The sequence below is a fragment of the Ammospiza caudacuta genome, chromosome 5 (assembly GCF_027887145.1).
Source record: "Ammospiza caudacuta isolate bAmmCau1 chromosome 5, bAmmCau1.pri, whole genome shotgun sequence".
NCBI lineage: Eukaryota > Metazoa > Chordata > Aves > Passeriformes > Passerellidae > Ammospiza > Ammospiza caudacuta.
In genome coordinates this window covers 36,145,311-36,164,453 of record NC_080597.1, presented here as the reverse complement: position 1 = coordinate 36,164,453, position 19,143 = coordinate 36,145,311, and the positions used below count along the sequence as shown (strand labels likewise).

General features: G+C 36.5%; 1 protein-coding gene across 4 annotated transcripts in view; it reads right to left on the bottom strand.

Annotated features, from left to right (window-relative positions):
• Positions 1-223: 223 nt before the first annotated feature.
• Positions 224-19,143, bottom strand: part of KITLG (KIT ligand) — a 56,503-nt gene continuing 37,583 nt past the window's right edge. Inside the window, exons 4-10 of one of the 4 annotated variants that reach the window (XM_058805535.1) lie at positions 17,244-17,423; positions 15,206-15,368; positions 14,236-14,331; positions 7,548-7,657; positions 6,929-7,005; positions 5,386-5,469; positions 224-4,190 (exon numbers count right to left, since the gene is read on the bottom strand). In XM_058805535.1, coding sequence (XP_058661518.1) covers positions 5,430-5,469; positions 6,929-7,005; positions 7,548-7,657; positions 14,236-14,331; positions 15,206-15,368; positions 17,244-17,423 — 666 coding nt within the window. In that variant the 3' untranslated portion in view covers positions 224-4,190; positions 5,386-5,429. The remainder of the gene's footprint in view (positions 4,191-5,385; positions 5,470-6,928; positions 7,006-7,547; positions 7,658-14,235; positions 14,332-15,205; positions 15,369-17,243; positions 17,424-19,143) is intronic. The other 3 variants (XM_058805536.1, XM_058805537.1, XM_058805538.1) reach the window with 3 other exon arrangements.

Sequence of the window (19,143 nt, the reverse complement as noted above, 5' to 3'; positions counted from 1 at the left end):
AATGCCACTCCCTGCAAAAGAAGTGCATTATCATGAAATGTCCACATCAAGTGGAGTCTGAATCAAGCAGCATATGTTCTGACAGAGAATTCTTTCAGAAGATGACAGGACATAAAAACATCTTAATTGGGACTAACACAATGCAATATACTAATTATTTGACAGTGCATAATATCTTTATTTAGAACAATAAAGCATATGTATATAATGTAAATTCCAAATCTGAACTGGTATAAAAAGGGATCTGGGAAAACATCTATCTTTAAGAGGACACATATGTACATACACATCACATTTTATAAACTTTGTTGATCACCTTCAGTCAGAATGTAACTATGCAAAACTGTGCTGACATTTACATTGAAATAAATGAATTTGCCCATAATGCAACCAGCAAACGTCTGTGTCTCTATCACTAAAGAGTCTGAAGTTTCCACGTTCCATTAATTTGATAAAAAAATAACAACATGCCACCATTACTGTAGATCTGCATTTAAGACAGCTGAATCAGATTTATGAATTGAAAAATGTTGGATAATTCTTAAACGTAAATCAAACTCAAAATATCAGTATTTTATGTGTACTGTTAAAATTTCAAAGTAATAATTCTGTTTTGTGTACTGAACACTTTCAGCATATTATGTAGAGCAACAGAGAAAACAGAGCTGCTGCAGATGAGAATCTAAAACATGTGCAGGTTGTACACATACTCCATAGTAAAGCACATTTTATATGCTTATAAAATGACCTCGTGATGAAATAAGTACCATTAATTCATTCAAGTAAATACACATCTAAAGTAGAACAGTTACTCAGTATAAGACTATCTGCTTTTTTATTCTCACAAGGCCACTAGTAATTGCATGCAAAGTTCAACTATTTCAAAGGAAACCTAAAAATGTTACATTTCTCACCAAACCACAGACATCCAAAAGCCAAATTTGGTTGACTTTCATAAGAAAAAAATAAAACACCCCTTTTCCCCCCAGTTTTATTCTAAGAGGGAGTCTGCTGATTTTCCAACTATGTTAATGTATGGGCTCTGTCTACCCAGAAAGAAGACTGAAAAACTGATCATTCTTTAGAAGTTAAATTTCTTTAGAAGTTGAGAAGCAATTAAAGGTCTCTTTCTGCCACTCCATCTCCAACTGAAGAGTACATTACTCTATTTCCATTGATTTCAAAGATGTCTCACAAGTCAGTAGTCTTTCAGAATCTCACTATGTCCAAAGTAAAGATCTCCTCAGTGGGCACAGAAAGTTTCCAGTCAATTCACGATGCCACTTCAAAGTGCCATGCCGCCTAGTGTATCCATGAATGTCCAGAAGTCTCCTTCTGGGTTGCAAAAGGATTGAGAACACTCAATCAGATCTCTCTTGTATTCAGATCTCTCAAAATGAGGGCAAAGAATGGGAAAACCATGTAGTCCAACAACAGTTCTGCTACTCTAGGTGTCACACGACTTTTGAACACATTCAAAGAACAGTGTTTGTGATGTGAAGGTCAAAAAGTATACATGAGCTTTCTTTCTGTTCTCATATAACTCAAAATTTACCTTGCTCCATGGAAGAGATTAAAGTGTCTGACATTATTTGAAAGTGACTGGAAAGTGAACATTTTGTCATAACCAATTTTTATTTCTGTTTCAATTCATAACTGGTATTTTCAATGGTATTGAAGATTAAGAAGCCTAAAATTTGAATAGGCTGCTTTTGAATATCAAAGCATGATTTGGGGCACACCAATGTGACCCAAATTAAGTGTTATTGAGTATTTGATTTTCTGGAAAGAATGCACTTAGAAAAATGAACGTTTTTTTATCAACAAAGAACATTAATAAATATAAGATTTTTGTTTTACTGAAGCTAAGGAAAAAACCCGAACCCTCAAATGCATGAGCTAGCCTCAAGAGCACATTGTATGAAGTATTTAAGGTTTTCATAGAATGTGTAAGGATAATTGCTTCCATTTACTGTGGATACTTTTCCATTCAGTCAAAACCAGTACACAGTTTTTCTCCGCATTACCAATAAGGTGCAAATTTCCATCAGTTACATCATGCTGACATTTCTTTTAGGGTACCTCTTAAAAAAGTTTGAAAGTCAAAGTCTGAGGGCCTTGTGAGTAAAGAACTACAGAGATTCAGAGAAGACTCAGCTTTATATTGGGAATTCCATTTTTTGAGGAATGCTCTTGCTTTTTAGAAGTGATGAGCAACCCTGGTTATTAACTGGTGAGTGCTCCAGCATCTTCAGAATAAATGTGAAGGCCTAATTCTAACACTAAGCCTCTTTTGATCTAGTCTAAGAGAAGTTCCTTATGTGATGCAAACTGCAAAGTTCTGTTATTCTTAACAGAACTATGCTAATTTATACCAGCTGAGGAGGACTTGAAGACCTTTTTCTGACAAACAGATAGTGCAAAAAAGGCCTGAGTAAAAATAAAAATCCCGCATGATCAAATCTTTCAGTGAATTTGTGATAAATTTCAACCTTATTACAGTAGGGTCAAAATTCCACGCAGTGTAGCTACTGATGATGCCACAGCATCAAGTATGGCAAGGTTCTGAAATTTTTTTCTCTTTACAAGTCTGAAAGACAGTTTTACCAATAATACACACAGACATACACACCCACACACACATACGCACGTATATATTATATGTATGACATATTCTTTGTATGCATCGTTCTCAGAAAATTGAGCAGAAGATTAAAACTTCCACAAGGACTCCTAAAAAATTTAGTAACTATACATTTTAAGTAGAACTCCAAATTTATGCAAAACTTTAAAAGGGTTGGTGGGGTTTTTTGGGGTTTTTTGTTTTTTTTTTTTTTTTTAGGTTTTCAAGTTATTTAAACTAAAACTCTGGCTGAACTGGTCAATATCATGACAGATGGCAGTTTGTCACCTCATGTGAGCCTTTACCTTTACCCTTCTGAATTTCCACCCCTAATACAGGTAAATAATTTATACTCATTATCTGGGAAGAGATAAGATGAAAAGATGCACAACTACACTTGTAACTTTTACCATGGTATTTTTAGGATTTACTTGAAAATGCACATCTGTACATCAGTCCTGTTCATATTCCATGGATACTGTAACAGTAATAGATGCAGAAGACAGGTGGGAAACAAAGGCTTTCTCTTTTGTTTCAAAAGAATTAACTTTCAAGAGTGGAGAACACCAAGATATTAAAGCTCACTAATCACTTAAAACACAATGCAAACATTAATTACAGCTGATGTAAGTAAAAGCTAAATACACTCTCAGGATCTTTCAGATTTTCTATGCTATACATTTACAGATAAGGTATAAATGGCATGCATCTTCAGAATTTAAAATGCATTTAATGGGTTTGTCTTTATTGTGATGTTTGAACGCAATTCAGACTCTTTACTTTGCCTTAGCATGACTGGAAGTTTCACCAGTGTTCACATACTCAGCAGTTACACTTAATTCTTCGAAGCTCCACGAGGTACTTTCACCTCCTGTTTACTTTGTCTTCATCCAGTATTTGGTTCTCCTGAACAGAGACCACCAATGCTGATGAATTCTTGAGGCTTTCTGTGGTGGGCAACCAGCCACCTGGCAGCCGATAGAGACCACGTGTTGCTGCACTCCCTGCCTTTGACAGGCATAAACACAGCTCCTTATAAGTCTAAGTCTAGAGCACGAGCTCAGGGCATGACTTTGCTTTCAAGTTTTATATACAAAATTGAAGAGTATGTTATCTGTATCCGTTTCTGTGTTTTCTGTCAGTTCAGAGACCTTCATCTGAAGACATCAAGGTAGAGGACACAGAATTTAAGTTAAGGATGCAAAGGTATTTGTGACTTGCAATGATTACACACTGTTGGAGGCATTTGAAAGATGCTTTTTTTGTTCAGGACATATTTTGTTTGCCAGAGTCAGCTGCAAGTATTAATGCAATTAAAAAACCTCAAATGTCACACAAGGTAGATATTCACATAAGATACAGTCCTGCTAAGTGCACACTCTTCTTGTCATTGTTCAATGCAGTGTTGGTTTCACAGTAACAAACACAAATTGTCCTCATTTCTGTATCATGTCTATGGAGTCATGGGCAGCAACAACAGATGCAGACTCAGTCTGTCACTCCAGAAGGAATACGAATGTGCTTAAAGCTGCTTCATTTATGAAGCGAACATGGAACTGTTACCTGCCTGTAGAGAAAAACAGAAATTTTGATTTTGCTGATTAGTTTTCCTTTCTGTATTACTAAAAAATAGATCTTTTCCCAGACATACAACATAGACATTTTTTTCTTATAATTTTGGAAATAAATTTAATGACACTTGCATAGAGATTTCTTTACTCAGAAGGAAAAATGTTATAAGATGTACTTTCCTGATGCAAGAACACACTTGCCTGCAAAAGCTCATTGATGTCATCTAAGGTAATGGAACCACTCTCATGTTTTACAGAATTGTTTGGGCATTTTGGTATTGGAATCTCTGGCAGCAAACTTCCCTTTGAAGTCATCTGGACAAACCAAACTGAGTTTACATCTTTGGAAAAATGGAACAACTTGTCCAATGCAGTGACAACTTTGCTTCTCAATGAGCGTATGGTAGAACAAAGCAGTTAAGGATAATGAAAAATCTCTCAAGCTGTAGGTAATTCAATCATATGGAACACCTGAGAGTAACTGCTACAGGATGACCTGCAGACTGAGATTGTCTGTTATACTCTGACGCTGCTCTTTCCACTCACGATGTTAAATAAAGAGCCCAGTGCTGTCTGAATTTTCCAGAATCTTACATAGATGCCATGGGTTAAATACAGCACAGTTTCTGTTGTATGCAGCTTCTTGCCAGAGAAGTGCTGCTCTGCAGAGGACAGCTGGGACTGAGAAACCCTCACTCACCTTTGCTGCTCACTCTTACATACTAAAGCAAGACTGATGCATCTGATAAAGCCACACAGACTACAGAAATGTGCTGACTAAGCTACAATGATATGAAAGCTCAGCTCTACTTGGCCCGTTCTCCTACACTCACCTGCTAATTTTACCAGATTGTGTTTTTTAGTTCACATTGCTTTGAAACAGCTGTAGTGTAACAGCTGAAGGCTTCTCTGTATCAGCTCTAACACCGAAAAGGAGAAGCAGTAGCTGTGCTTTGTTCTGGCATTCTTGTAAATTTCATTTTGAAGCATTCAAGTTAAAAATCAAAGGTCTATATTAATGAAACAGGATTAATTAAATTAGCTGCTAAAGATCTTATACAATGCTAAATGCTACCTACTGATAGCAAGAATTCTTTTTTTTTTTCCTGAAAATGGACTCTGAATCACTTTATATTGCAGCAGACGAAAGTAGTTCAGTCTGTGGTAAAACTCTCACCATAACCAACTTACCAGTACACAAAACAGTAACAGTGTTGAGGGAGAAAAAGCAACAGCTACACTTGTAGATGTTCCTTTTCTTTTTGCTGCAACATACTGGAAAAAAAAAAGGTACTTTATTACTACAGCAATAGCCTTCCAAGGAAATGGAATAGAAGAGTTTATAAATTAGTTAAAATTTAAAGAAGGGAACCCAAGAATTATAATTTATGTTTGATATTAGCTCTTCCTACTTGTAGATAAAAATTCCTAATTTCTCAGGGAGGAAAAAATTGTAATAGGCATCTATGCCATGTATGCCAAAACACATGCCATATATTTATGAAGACATCTGATAGAAAACGCAATCTGTTTCAAGTTCCTGCAAAGGTCCTCTCCTGCATTTAATTGTGTCACCTTTTCTTCATATAAAATATGGCTTTGTATTTTCTGTGAAATTAAAAGGAAGATGTATGTTCATTTCACAGGTTTTAACACCTATGAGGATGATGTGCAGAATGAGTTATTTGTAGGAGCTAATATACTTGGTGAAATAAATACACAGCCTTCCATTCTATATTCTGTACATGAAGAAAATTTTTTAAGAATTTATTACTTTAGCAAGCTTAAACACAGAAAATTTCAGCTCCTGTGACCAAACTGCTGGATGAGAACCTTGCCTATTTGTCCCTTCACCAATGGGCAGCCCAGGCATTTCACACAGTGTGAGAACACTACAGGACATGTCCTTCTGCCACCTGCATCAGATCTTTCCCTAAATCATTCATAGTTAAAATCTGACCAAACATCATTAAATATGAAGTTAAACAATACTCTCAAAATGTTTTAGCATAGACTTATTCTTACTTAAAATGTCCCTAAATACTTTCCTGGATTTCACAGATTCCTTGTCCAAGTCATGTCCAAGAAACTTCAAAGACTTGAACTGTTATTTCTAAGATATTTTTGATTCTCTCAGAATTTTCTCTCTTTAAGAATCAGATAATTTAGTGTATAAGTAAGAAGAAAGCCATGAATCATTTCAGGATGACCTTAAGAAGTTATTAGCATTTGAATGAGTTCTCATTAACTTCCCACAAATACTAAAAAAAAAACCCAGAAAACATAGTACCCTGGGGAAATTAAAAAAGTGAAAGAACATAAAAAATGTTATTGTAAAAGGTATTTAAAAGGATTTAGGAGCACAATCAGAAAGTTATTGCTTTCTATTTATTTCTATAACTTCAACCAAGCTTTACAACACACAGCAAATAACAACATTTACTTTATTTTGTTGGTTTTCCTAGAGGTCTCAGCAATCTTTCTCACAGTGGGAATAAAGACAGATAAAATAATGTCCCCATAATAAAACACTGGATGCAGAACTATCCTCCATATCAGCTTCTGTGCTTAAACCAGAAAGTCCTTTAAATGGCACACTCTAAGCACATACTTTATCTCTGCAGCAAGACCTTGTGTTTGGGGCCTTTTTGTGTTTGTCACACAGCTAAACACAAAGTAGTTCTCAGAGATAAAATTACATCCGTAAGTAGAAATTTTAAGTGAAACAATATACCTTATTTCATTTTCCTCTTGGTAGTCATGACACTGTGTAGTTTCATCACTTTCTGGTCTGGATTTGGGATGTATTTTCTAGGAAGAAAATGCACTAAATATAAATATTCTAAAGCTATAAATATTCTAAGGCTTTCTTTAGTAACTATACAATTGTATGTTTCAATTTGTTTAATTTGCTTCAGATGTTCAATATCAAAGTCATCTTGCAAAATGTAGGGCAAACCTTGTCCTCTAACATACATCTACTACTGATATAAATTTTACTATTGAAGGTTTTGTATTGTAGGCAGGGGCATAAGGGCCAAAAGCAAAAAAAAAAAAAAGAAAAAAAAAAAAGAATCTTTTCTCAATATACAATAGGAGAAATGGAAAATTGGGTGAATCACACAATTTTTGTTTCCAATTAGAGAGTGATCATGCTGATAAGACAGGATTTGCACTTTGATGGTAGAATTCAAGAATTTGACACACAGATTTACATCTGCAAGTCACAGTTAAGTGGAGATCAAAAGAGGTGTCACTTGCTTTCCAATACAGCATGGCTCTCTTATCCCCACCTCCCCACAGCTAAGAAATGTAGCATCACTATGTAAACAATTATATGCAGTATTTCTTACCTTCCAATATAGGGCTCCCAAAATAAAGCCGATAAGGAGAGACAGCAATGATGTCAGGGCTATGCTGATCCCTTGCAGGCTGGAGCTGCTAATGAAGCCAAGAGCTTCTTCTGTAATTAAAGATACTCTCATTAGTGAAGACAGATTTATAGCAGAAAACTGTCTTCAGGGCAACACTATTAGCAAGAGCACTTTCATGCACCACCTACATAATAGCATCTTAAATAGCAGAACAGATACTTCAAAGTGCAATGTACATGAGATGCACTTCATACAAAATCTTACAGCAAATTTTTGACCACAAGGATGCTCCACCCACTTCTGAAACAACAATGTTGAAAAGTACCAACACCAATTCTCTTTTTGCCATTTGTAGAGAATCATCTCTTTCCTACACTTCAAAGTTTTGGATTTCTTATTTTTTAAAGGTCTTACTTTGAAAGACAGAGCAATTATTTGAAAAAGAATATATATCAATTCATGCATTTGCATTAGTTCCATCAGACAGCTCCCACTGCCTGCAGACACTTTGCCTTGCCACCAATCAATGACCAACACAAGAGCTCTCAGGGTAGGTTAGTGTAACAGAATAAACCTGATCACTTCTAAAGCTTCCTGGAAAGGTATCGCTGACTTCAGCAAGATCAAACCCTTGCACCTTGAGGTTTAACAGTGTGTTATTTGGTTATAACCATTTCTTGATAGCTTTTAACATTTTGCATAGAAGACCACCAATCCTATTCTTTTATGTACACAACAATTCCATTCCCCTCACTGGGACCTGTCTGCAAGCTGAGACTAAAATTCATCCCTTCAACCATTCAGTCAGTCCCTTCATTCCCTTCAAGAGCAGGACGTGGAAAGTCCAACAGAATCACCTGGGAACCCTCTTTCTGAAATGCAAAGTGAACCTCAGGAGACCGGTATTTTGTCCACCCAGGTTTGGTTCATTTCAAACTGGGTGTCCGCAGCTCGAATGGTGGGTGTATTGACAGATTACAGGAAAAGAACCAAACTGTAAGCACTGGAAAAGTGTAGGTGATTGGATACATAGAAATGAAAATGAACTGACAGCACTCAAAATTTGCGTGACTCATGCAAACAGCAAATGTCTAAGCACACACAGAATGGTATTCTGGGTCAAACAACATGTGTTTAGTACATTATTAAACAGCCTCCAAGAAAATATGTTAGTTTAGAAAGCAGTGTTCTTATAATTAACTAGCAATTCATTTTCAACTCTCAGATTTTCTTGTTGACATTTTTCAAGTTTTAGACAAATATTTTTTTTATCTCTGAAATTCAGCTGTGTTTTCTAGGCTCAACGTTGTTAGAAATATTTGACAACATAAAGTCTATATCTTATATATTCATTATACTACATATATCTCTGTGTCTCATACACTATTTACAAAGTCTAGGTTCTGACTGCAGGGGCTTGAGTTTCACCTATATCTGGTAGATTCGGCACACTAAAAGGGAACATCAGTCAAGCAGAACCGATGCCAGCTTACCGTGAAAGAAATCTGTCTACAGAAGGGAAAGAGAGCAGACAAAGTTCTACAGAGGTGAACAACAGCTGAAAAAGAGAGGCTATTGATTAGTCTGCCTCTCTCTGCTCAGACGTTAAAGCCAAGTGCAGACATTAACTGGGGAGACATAACCTTTCTACTTTCTGTCTCAGATTAGGCACAGAGGATGTTTGCTTGCGGAACTGATCTGCAAGAAAACTGGGCAAAATCAAATGGGTGTAGCCAGCCTGAATAACCCTAGAAATGCTCTCCTGTGCTCATTTATTTAAACTGTATTCTCAGAAGAAAATTCTGATATTGCTCTTGTGCTCTAAGCAAGTAAAAAGCAATCCTCATTTGCCTAATGCCATTCTTCTCAGTGAGAGACCTGCTGAGTTTTACAGCTAAATTATGTAAATCATATGGGGATGGCTATGTTTTCTGGATTCAACCCTGCAGACTTCAGAAAAAAATTAAAAAGTGAAATAAAATTCAAACGAAAGACTCTTCAGGTCATGTAGAGCATAATGTGTTTGATAACATGCTACGGTAGAGTGTATAACCTCAAAAAGCCTCTGCTTACCCACAGTAAGCATGTCATGCATGTCATGGCAAGCATGCTCTTTTTTAACATGAACTTCTAGAGAAATGTTCTGCATGCAGGATAATCAGTGATAATTTTGTACCTTTGTTTTTAACAGTATTTTTCAAAAATTTAATATAATTTAAATCAACAGAAGAGATCCCTTTACAATGAGGTATCTAAAACTGGAAAAATCTGATTTCTGAAAAGTTATCTCCAATGCAGGTGATTTCTTCATCATCTATGGCAAACTGAAAGGAATTTATAATTAGTTTTCCATGTGGGGACATGCAATCCAGGGATGGAACCTAAATACAGTCCCATAGTGATACTTTCCTTAGCCTACCTTTTAAAAATGACAACAGATTTTCTTTTCCACAACATGCCAGTATATGAAATAATTTGAAAGTTAAGTAATCCATAACTACCTTAAAAAGCAAGCAAAACCAGAATATTTAATTTCACTTTCAAGTCCAGAAAAAATTCTCTTGAAAGATCTGGGGAGAATGAAATGAGTCATGGCAGGTTTCTTCCTGTGCCTTTTATTTATATTAAAATTTAAAACAGAACAGGCTGAAGAATTTTAAGTCTGGAGAACCTCTCAGGGACTTGTCTTAATGAAGAAAATTGAGAGAAGGAAAGAAAGCTGGCTACCACCGGGACCTCTTCCTCCGTTAGAAACTTTGGAGCTCTACACAGAAAGATCCTGATTACCATCAGTTGTAAAGGCAGAGCAGGAGAAGGAATAGCAGAAACCAGGTGTACCAATAACTTTATGAGCTCTTTGGGCAATGCCAGAGGAACTGCTGACTCTATCCAGCAGAGTGAAAAAAGGGAGTGGATGCAGGCCAGCATCTCTCAGAACTCTCACTCTGTATCTTGTGGAAGATGCCCTAAGGAAGTGATCTCATTTGATGCTGATTTATGTATAGTCTTCATGGACATTGGGATGTTAAGCTGTGAACAAAATATCTTTACAATAAAAGCCACTCAATTACACAATGAAGTTACTGAACTGCCTCCTACCTCGAACCATGTGTGATTATGATTGAAAGCACTGGCTTTTTTTTTTTTTTTTTTTTCCATATATGTCTCAAAGGAATTTCCAGTTTACCTCTGCTCAGTTCCAGCACAATTACCACAAGATCTTATCTGTAAAAATGCAGAGCAGCTCTCACCTGTTCATTAGGGTTTTCCATTAACTATTAAGTTGGAACAACGGAACAAAGGCACAGAAGGCAGCGCCAATTGCATTAAGCCATAGTTGAGCATTTTAAAATTGTTGTGCAATTACTGAATTAAACTATGGTATTTTTTGCTTAATTAAAAAAGGAGACCTTCTTCCTAAAAGCAGTTACAGAGATCTCTGTGTTTACATGTTCTTTGAGGTACTCAGGACTAAATAATAGGGCTAAATTATTGTGAGGAAATTACACACAAAAATGTAAGGAAGCAACACTGAACTCTTCATGAAATTATAAAGAATGTTATGGCATTCAATTAAAGGAGAAGTTTTAGTCACAGCTAGTAAGTTCAAGCTTTGATCAGAGCAACATGACATTCATCTGATGGCTTCAATCACCGAAAGGAGAGATTAGGACTCAAGACTTCTTATCCTGAACCTTCTTCTTTACATAGGAACCATCTCATCTACATTCTCTAGGCAATGTGTGGTATAATCATGCAGAGAAATATGAGCAAGACTGGAACTTTAACAGCTAATTGCAACTTCGGTGGATTACAGTCAGGTAACACAAAGAGGAAAGAACAAATTTGGGATGGTGGCGCTAGTCTTTTGAGAATTTTAGGAGAAATAAGAAAAGATCTTTCCGCTTCTGAGAAAAGATAAAGGGGAAATATGTTACAAGTCTACATTCAATATACAAGAAGGAATAAACCACTATTACCATTCAAAAAACAATTAGAATAGCGTAATTGTTCTATTTTTCATTTGGCTGGGCTAAGACTTTTTGTGTATATTTAGTTGAGATTCTACGCTATTATTTTAGTTTAATTTTATTGTTGTGTAAGAACAATGGAGTAATGAAATATGACTCAACAAAAACAGCAAAATTATAAATCCATAACAGCTAATTTATATACAATTTCTATGACATTTCACAAATTATTTTATTGGATGATGCACTTCAGGTTTATTTAAGCTGAATTTACAGTTCAAAGACTACACAGACTGTATTAATAGACTCAAAATATATTAATCTGGAGGGGTTCTTTTGCAAACACTGAATACTTCTAAACGCTCTAGAAACTATTAAACTGAAGAATAACTCAGCTTAAAACTGTTTAGAATTAAAGGGTTAATAAAAAAAATTACTGCAGCTTGTGTCTGAAGATGCTTTTTTTCAGGCTTCCCCTCTTCTCAATGTTTTCCTTTTTGAAATTTGAATTTAGTGATGCTTTTCTGAGAACAATACTGAAGCCAGGGTAATGTTATGCTGGGGAAGCTTCACAGGGGAATGTTAAGGTTTATTCACTGTTGTTCATTCCAAGAAGGTAAGGATTAACTAAAACCAAAATTTCCTCAGCAATGAAGTCAAGACCAAACTATGATTGGCACCAAAGGCTATTTCAGGAAATAAACCAGTGATGTCAATAAAGATTCCACAGCTCCCTCCCTGCAAAAAACCTCCAAATGAGTAACTACAGTGTAACCAGTCAGCATCCAAATTAATATAATTTAATCTGATTATGAGTTCAAACTGTCCCCAGACCCAGCCAGACATGCAGTCCTCATGTCATTTCTACATAAGGCTGTTAACTGATATCCAATTTTCTAATAAATTGCTTAAGAGAATGATAATCAGTTAAAACACACCTGTACAGCATATGGCAGCCAAGCAATTAACTGCATTATTTTAATTAGGCTTTTTTCCTACTTGATTATCAGTTCCAATTATAAAACAAGATTAATAATCCTGCTTCTGCACTCTCCTCCACAGTACAGACACAGGTGCCACACTCCACTGCACTGCCTGGCATCCCTCCTCCTGTCACTGTACTGGGTCAAACTCCTTACATCTGAAGTTCTCCTGTAATCTGTCTGTCTTTTGGCTTCTTGATCCATTCCCATTGCTTCAGGCTGTGGCTGAATATTTTTCCTCTAGCAATGACAGCAAAAATTATCACATCTTCAGACCTGAGAGAGAGACAGGTATGAATACTTTTACCCCTTCCTAGTGCCTCAGAGTTGGCCCTGGGCTCATCAGGTTATTTGCAGACAGCTCTGTGACCTCTTGGCAAGGAATCTATGGCAGTGAGTCTTCTCTTTTCCAAAGACTCAGGCTGGCAGCCAGGAGTGGAGGGGGTTTTTTAATTCCTTCTACTCTGAGGGTTCTGGGCTGTGATGACTTAAGACCCACTCTTAATTAGAAAGCAATCAAGAAGGGCTTCAAATCTGATAGCAGCTGTGAGCCAACTACAAGGTAGCATGCATGGTGCTAAAAGCCCAGAGGGTGACTAGATTACACATTCCAAAGAGAAGGATCATGAGAAAAAACTCAGGCCTAGTAGCAATTGTGTCACCAACAGAAGCTACAATTGTGCCCACTAGATTACATCAGGCTGCCCCTCTGCACATATTTCCTCAAGCACAGGGAGTACCAGTCACATACTTCATCATCACACACTCAGATAACATAGATCTTTGCGGAGTGAAAAGGGGAAATTGTAAAGAGAGCCAGATACACATTGTCATCTTGACGTGTCTGGGAAACGAGAACAAGGAAACAACAAGGTTAAACTTTGATCACCATTTCAGGAACCTCTAAGGAAAATCCCCTCTTGTTCACGTGGGAAGCTCTAGATAGTGTTCACCTTGTTGTACATGATGTCACTAAAAGCCCCTGAAACTTCACTGTTTCCTTTCACCTCAGATGCTTATGCCCTTTCTGACCTCGTGATAGGTAATGCTGAGGCTCTTACAGCAACCATTCTGGACTCTTATCAGGGAGCTGTTATGCAATAAGTGACTAAGACAGATAAGAAAGGTGACATGAGTGTGCCAGAGAGAAGACTGCAGCCTGCCAGAAAGGCAGTGACTTTGCCATTAACCCCAAGTGAAAGCACGCTGACTTGCGGAGGTGGCCCTGCTGCAACTACACCAAACAAACACGGGACTGGCCTCAGGGCTGGTGTAAAGCTTGGTTGGGATTGACAGTACTCTCAAAATGCAATGTACAGGTATCCTCTTTGTTCATGCGAGTACCCTCATACGAATTAGGGTAGCTATTCTGTTCATTTGGAGCAACTTCCTTTTCTGAGAGTTAAAATGAAATGTCTGGCCAAATTTTCTGAGGCCATATGACTAGTGAGACCTCATGACAGCCAAAACGAAGAGGCCTGCCCTCTCCAAGTTGTAGATTGCTGTCACATAATTGTAACTCGATAGCATCTCTACATTTTGATTAGATAAGTTCATTGCATTTCAGTATGACAGCTGAGAAACACATGGTACACCATCAGGAACATGTAACTTCCCATTAATTTGCACAATTAATGGCATTCTTTTCCTCTGAGCTCTCACAACCAGCTACCAGAACAAAATGGAGACATATATTCAATCACTTGTACTTACTGTTACTGCTAGTGCTACTGCCAATGCTGTCATTCCTAAGAGAGCTGGCAGCAACAGGAGGAAACAAAAATGTTTTTGTGACAGCGACTCTGGAATCTAAATAGAAAATGAATGTGTCAGAATTATGAAACTTAAAATACAGTTCCCTCTATATTAGACGAAGGGCTACAGGACTACTCTAATGGGGCTATAGGGCTGTTTTAAAAGCTGGCTGTAGGACTCTTCATAAAGTGGATTAAGCCAAAGAAGGCAGTTTTATTAAGATGCAGAAGTGTCTACATGCTGAGCTGCTGCTGAATAGCTAATCTGGAAAAGAAGTTACTGCTTACAAGTTCTTAAGTTATGGCACTGATCTGCTTCTAGTTACTACTGATGTAACTGTACAACTGGACACACTGCCCTAATTAAAAAGCTAATATCTGTCACTGGAGAGAGTAAAAGAAAAGGTAATACAAACCCTCCATTTACTGGAAGGATAAGAAAGAGCTGCAGGAGCTTGACCTGAGCTTGTTAAAATGTTCAAATGAAGTAAACATTTCCTTGTTCAGGAAAAGTGGGATGAAATTGAAGGTGACTTGAGGCTGCTGCAATTTACAGTTTGTCCTAACTTCCTCTCCTTTCAGTTGTGCAATCTTAGGCTCTTTTACCGCCTTATAAAACTAAATAGAGCATTAAGAGAAGATAGGAAGGACAATGTAAAAAATTCAGGATATATTTTGGATGAATAGAAACAGAGCAGCATAATGCAAGGTTATTTTGATTATACTGAGAAATGATGTATCTAGGAGTGATGGCACTAGAACTCGACTTCGAACAGAAACACAACCTTCAGTGTCAGTAGTTATTTTCACTTGCAGTAAAAAGGTGACATGGAGGCATGGTATCAGATCTTTAGCATCTCTGAAATCCAAGGATAATCACACACTTTTATCTGCCTAGATTCTGCTCCCCAAAAGGAGACCCCTCTTACCATTCTCCGGTGTTCCTACTGTTGAAGGCAGAATGCAGTCATTCTTATCCAATCTGTCTGCAGACTCTTTGTAGACCTCAATGGTACTATTAAAGTGCCTAAAAAAATCCTCAGGAATGAAGTGACCTTCTTCATAAAGGTGACCATTTTCTTTTACAAAATCCTAGAGTAAAATATAGAATTCAGCTTGAAAGAAGGTCAAGGGAGATGCTCATTTCAACACCTCAACAAATGATAAAAAATACCCAAAGATGGTACAAAATCATTTATATTTTTAACCTGCAGACAACCAGATTAGCTGTATACAATCTTCATAAAACAAAGAAGCCTTCTGATCTGAGGATTTCAAATTAGCTTTGCAAATAGAAATGAATTATTAATACAGTGTTGCAAAATTGCTAAGGAATGAAAGACAGTCTCCCATCCTATACTGAAAACCAAGAGACTTTTTAAAATTCCCCTCATTAAAAAACCCCCCTTGATTTCACATTACTTCGCAAAGTTTCACATGAGTCTTTTAATCGCAACACATGAACACAACAATCATTGGTGTTGTCATCAAGATGATGGGGAACAAAATACAATAGCTGGGGTACACCACTGCTCAGAAACAGGCTGAGATCCCTGATAACAGACCTAAAAATAAGAGCAACTATAAACAAGGAAGCACAAGGAAGCCCAGTCGCTCTGAGGTCTAACAGACATGTCTGTGATGCCAGATTGAGATCCATGATGATTATTAATGGTTTTCTTATTTTTTTTTAATTTTTTTTTAATGTCAGCAAGTCAAGTTTGGCCTGGGGTAACTCTGTACTCTTAAGAAGGAGGACAGTGGTAAGAACATGGTTTAAGTATGTCCTAAAGAAAACCTCCTGGTTTTGGCTCCAAAGTTATTTTATGTTTGATGCTGAAAGTACTAGACTTAAGATCGTTATTCTCTAAGGAAATCAACAGCTAGTTGTTTTGCTGAATTACAGGATATTTACTTTTCCATTCTACAAAATAAAATTCCTCTTCCCCAACCACATCCCAGCTGAGTGATTTGAATCATCAGGACAAAAATAGAAAGGAAAAAAAAATATATACACTGAAGTCTGGAGATAATTCAGTTTGAACTGGAAAAGTAGGGAATATCTAAATACTCACAGCAGTGCAATGCTTACATAGCAAGCTTACAAGGTTATTCCACTCTAAAGGCACCTGAGTGTTTTACTTATTGGATTCATTTTGGGTGTTGAAAAGCTCCAATTACAAAAACTAAGGACTTAGCTGATAAAAACAACTGTATATGGAAGATAAAATACTTGCTCTAAAGGACATGGTGTATTTCACCTGTTTTATTCTGTAGGACCAAACCTTCAACTATACAACTTATTTTTAATTAGTGATAGTCTGGTCAGATCTGGATAACAGACTAGAAAATTAATTTCTTTCCCCCTTCCCTGCCTGCACAGAAAATGAGACATCTCTTGAACAAGAATCCTTCCAGCTGCTGTCAGAATCCAGAAACACATGGAAATGGATCAATGTCCTCTGGTCTTTGCTGTGCCTTTATATAAAATAGTTAATTAAACCTTGGAAAAGCTTCTAGAGTTTCACACACTGTGATACATACTAAGAGTACATTAATAACTTTAACCAAATCATCTTTACATTTACATTAAGATCACTAGCAAAATATATAACTTAAGCTGGATACACAAGGAAGATTTCTGCCAGTTTCAAAAAGATCAGAATGGATTAATTATCTTAAGGAAGATCACTGCATTTCTGACTTTAAATAACTGCATACAGGTCATTGTATATACTGTAATTCCTTCTAAAAATTTTTATTTGAAACAGGAGAAAAAAATTAACCAATGTTAGTACAGTGTATTCAGGGCATTTCTAAACAAAGTAGGATTTCAGATGCACAGGAATAGAAATGAAAACAAATCTAATAAAGCCTTGGAAATTCCTAAACTATTACTGAATATTGTCCAACAGAAAGTAAAAAATAAGTATCCAGTACAAAAGCTGAAACCCTGCATAAAATTACCTTGTTTTTGTCAAAAGCAAGGCATGCCATAAGATCATTAATTATCCTTGTGAGATTATTGATGATTGAATAGTTGCTTAAAACATCCGACATATCTGGAATATCTGAAAATTTCTGGAGAAGATTATGTAGACTTATTGAAAATTCAGGCACCATCAAATGCAACCAACAGTGACTAGGCTGTCAGGGGATAAAAAGAGAAACAGATGTAAATTAAATATCAGACATTTGTAAAAACTGGGTAAACATCTCAATGTGTAAAAGTAAATTAGACTGTTCTTTCCAATTTAAACTATCTCAAAAGTACAAATTACAATTCTTCTTCTTTAATGTGACCAATTTTCTCTTCATTCCTTTTGGTAATATTTCTATTCTGACTGATACTGATATATATATGGTTGTTTGTTAAATGCCATCCCTTCATTAAATTCTCAATGAATGCCAAGTGTCAGTGTGTTGAGCACTTGAGCCTTGGAACATGTTGCTATGAACCCTAGTCCATGCTTTCATTAACCTATTTGTTTTCTTTTCAATTCCTACTGCCTTAACAATTCTTTAAATATCAGTTTTCATTTATTGCTGTTACCTTACATGACTCAGTTGACCCCAAAGATCCCTGATTTAAATTTATTTTCAGAAGGGATTCCATAAAAATTTTGCATGAAGTCCCTGTGTGCTTTTATCCACCTTTAAACTTTTTAGCTGAGTTAATGTTAATTCTTTCTCTTCAGCTTTTTCACTAAATGTCATTACTGGGAGCAGTTTCTAGATCTAAAAGCCTTTCTTCTTCCTGAATCTTTGATAACAAAAGTGTTTTGCACAGCCTGTCACTGTATACACTAACACCTATACAATTAGTTTGCAGACAAAGTTTGTACAGCTGTTCACATGACTGAAACCTGATAATTCATCTTGCTGTTTTAGAGGAAGTCATTAACTTCTTTTACTTATATATATATAACATATATAACAGTAGTCAAATAGAGGAAAAGGTCACACAGCCCAGGAAAATTCCTAACATGGCATGATCAGCAAAAATACATGTAATGCATAAGTCAGAACTGCAATTTGTACCTGTAAATACCTTCACAATAAAAGCTAATTTTTTAATGGCAAATGTTATGAGAATTTATTCCATATATAACAGTATTTTTCCAATATTGAAATGTCTCCTTAAAGACTTCCAGATACAAAGATCTTGGCCCAACAAACCCAAAGTACTCTCAGTATCACTAAACCAGTTTCCAATGCTGCGCAGTGGATAGGCAGCGCCCACTGAATCCACCTTCAGCAACACACAGCAAATGTTTGGCAATGTACACACTTCTAGGCTTAATCTCATTTACTCAATTTCTTCAATAAACCTGCATATGGATTATTTTTTTAAAAAAGACCGAAATCCACAGATGTTGTTCTGCTTTGATGTGTAAATGTTTCTGACAAGAAAAAATATACACTTCACATTTCTGAAGACTAATCAGACTATTAGGCTTCCAGGCTTAGAGAACCAAATGTAAATACATTGTTCAGCTCCACCTGAATTTCCACTTCTGTGTACAACTCTTTCGCACAATGATAACCTGTGGCAAGTAAGTGATATAACCTTTTGCAATTATCTCAACAATGACTTCAAAAAGAAAGAAACAAAAAGCAAAATGGATAGCATTTGACTCGAGTCTGCTTCCCCTTTTTCCTTTGAGGACAGTAAGGTGAGGGGGGAGGCAGAAGCAAATAAATCAGAGAAAGTTTGTTGAAACATATTCTGTTCAAGCAACGTATGTTGTGCCATGTCCCACTGCCCCCCATGAGACAGGCAACGCGTTTTCTTTCCTCTGCTTTGGGGTGGGAACACTGACACAGAACTAACTACTGTGCTTCCCTGAACTGGAAACCTTGAAAA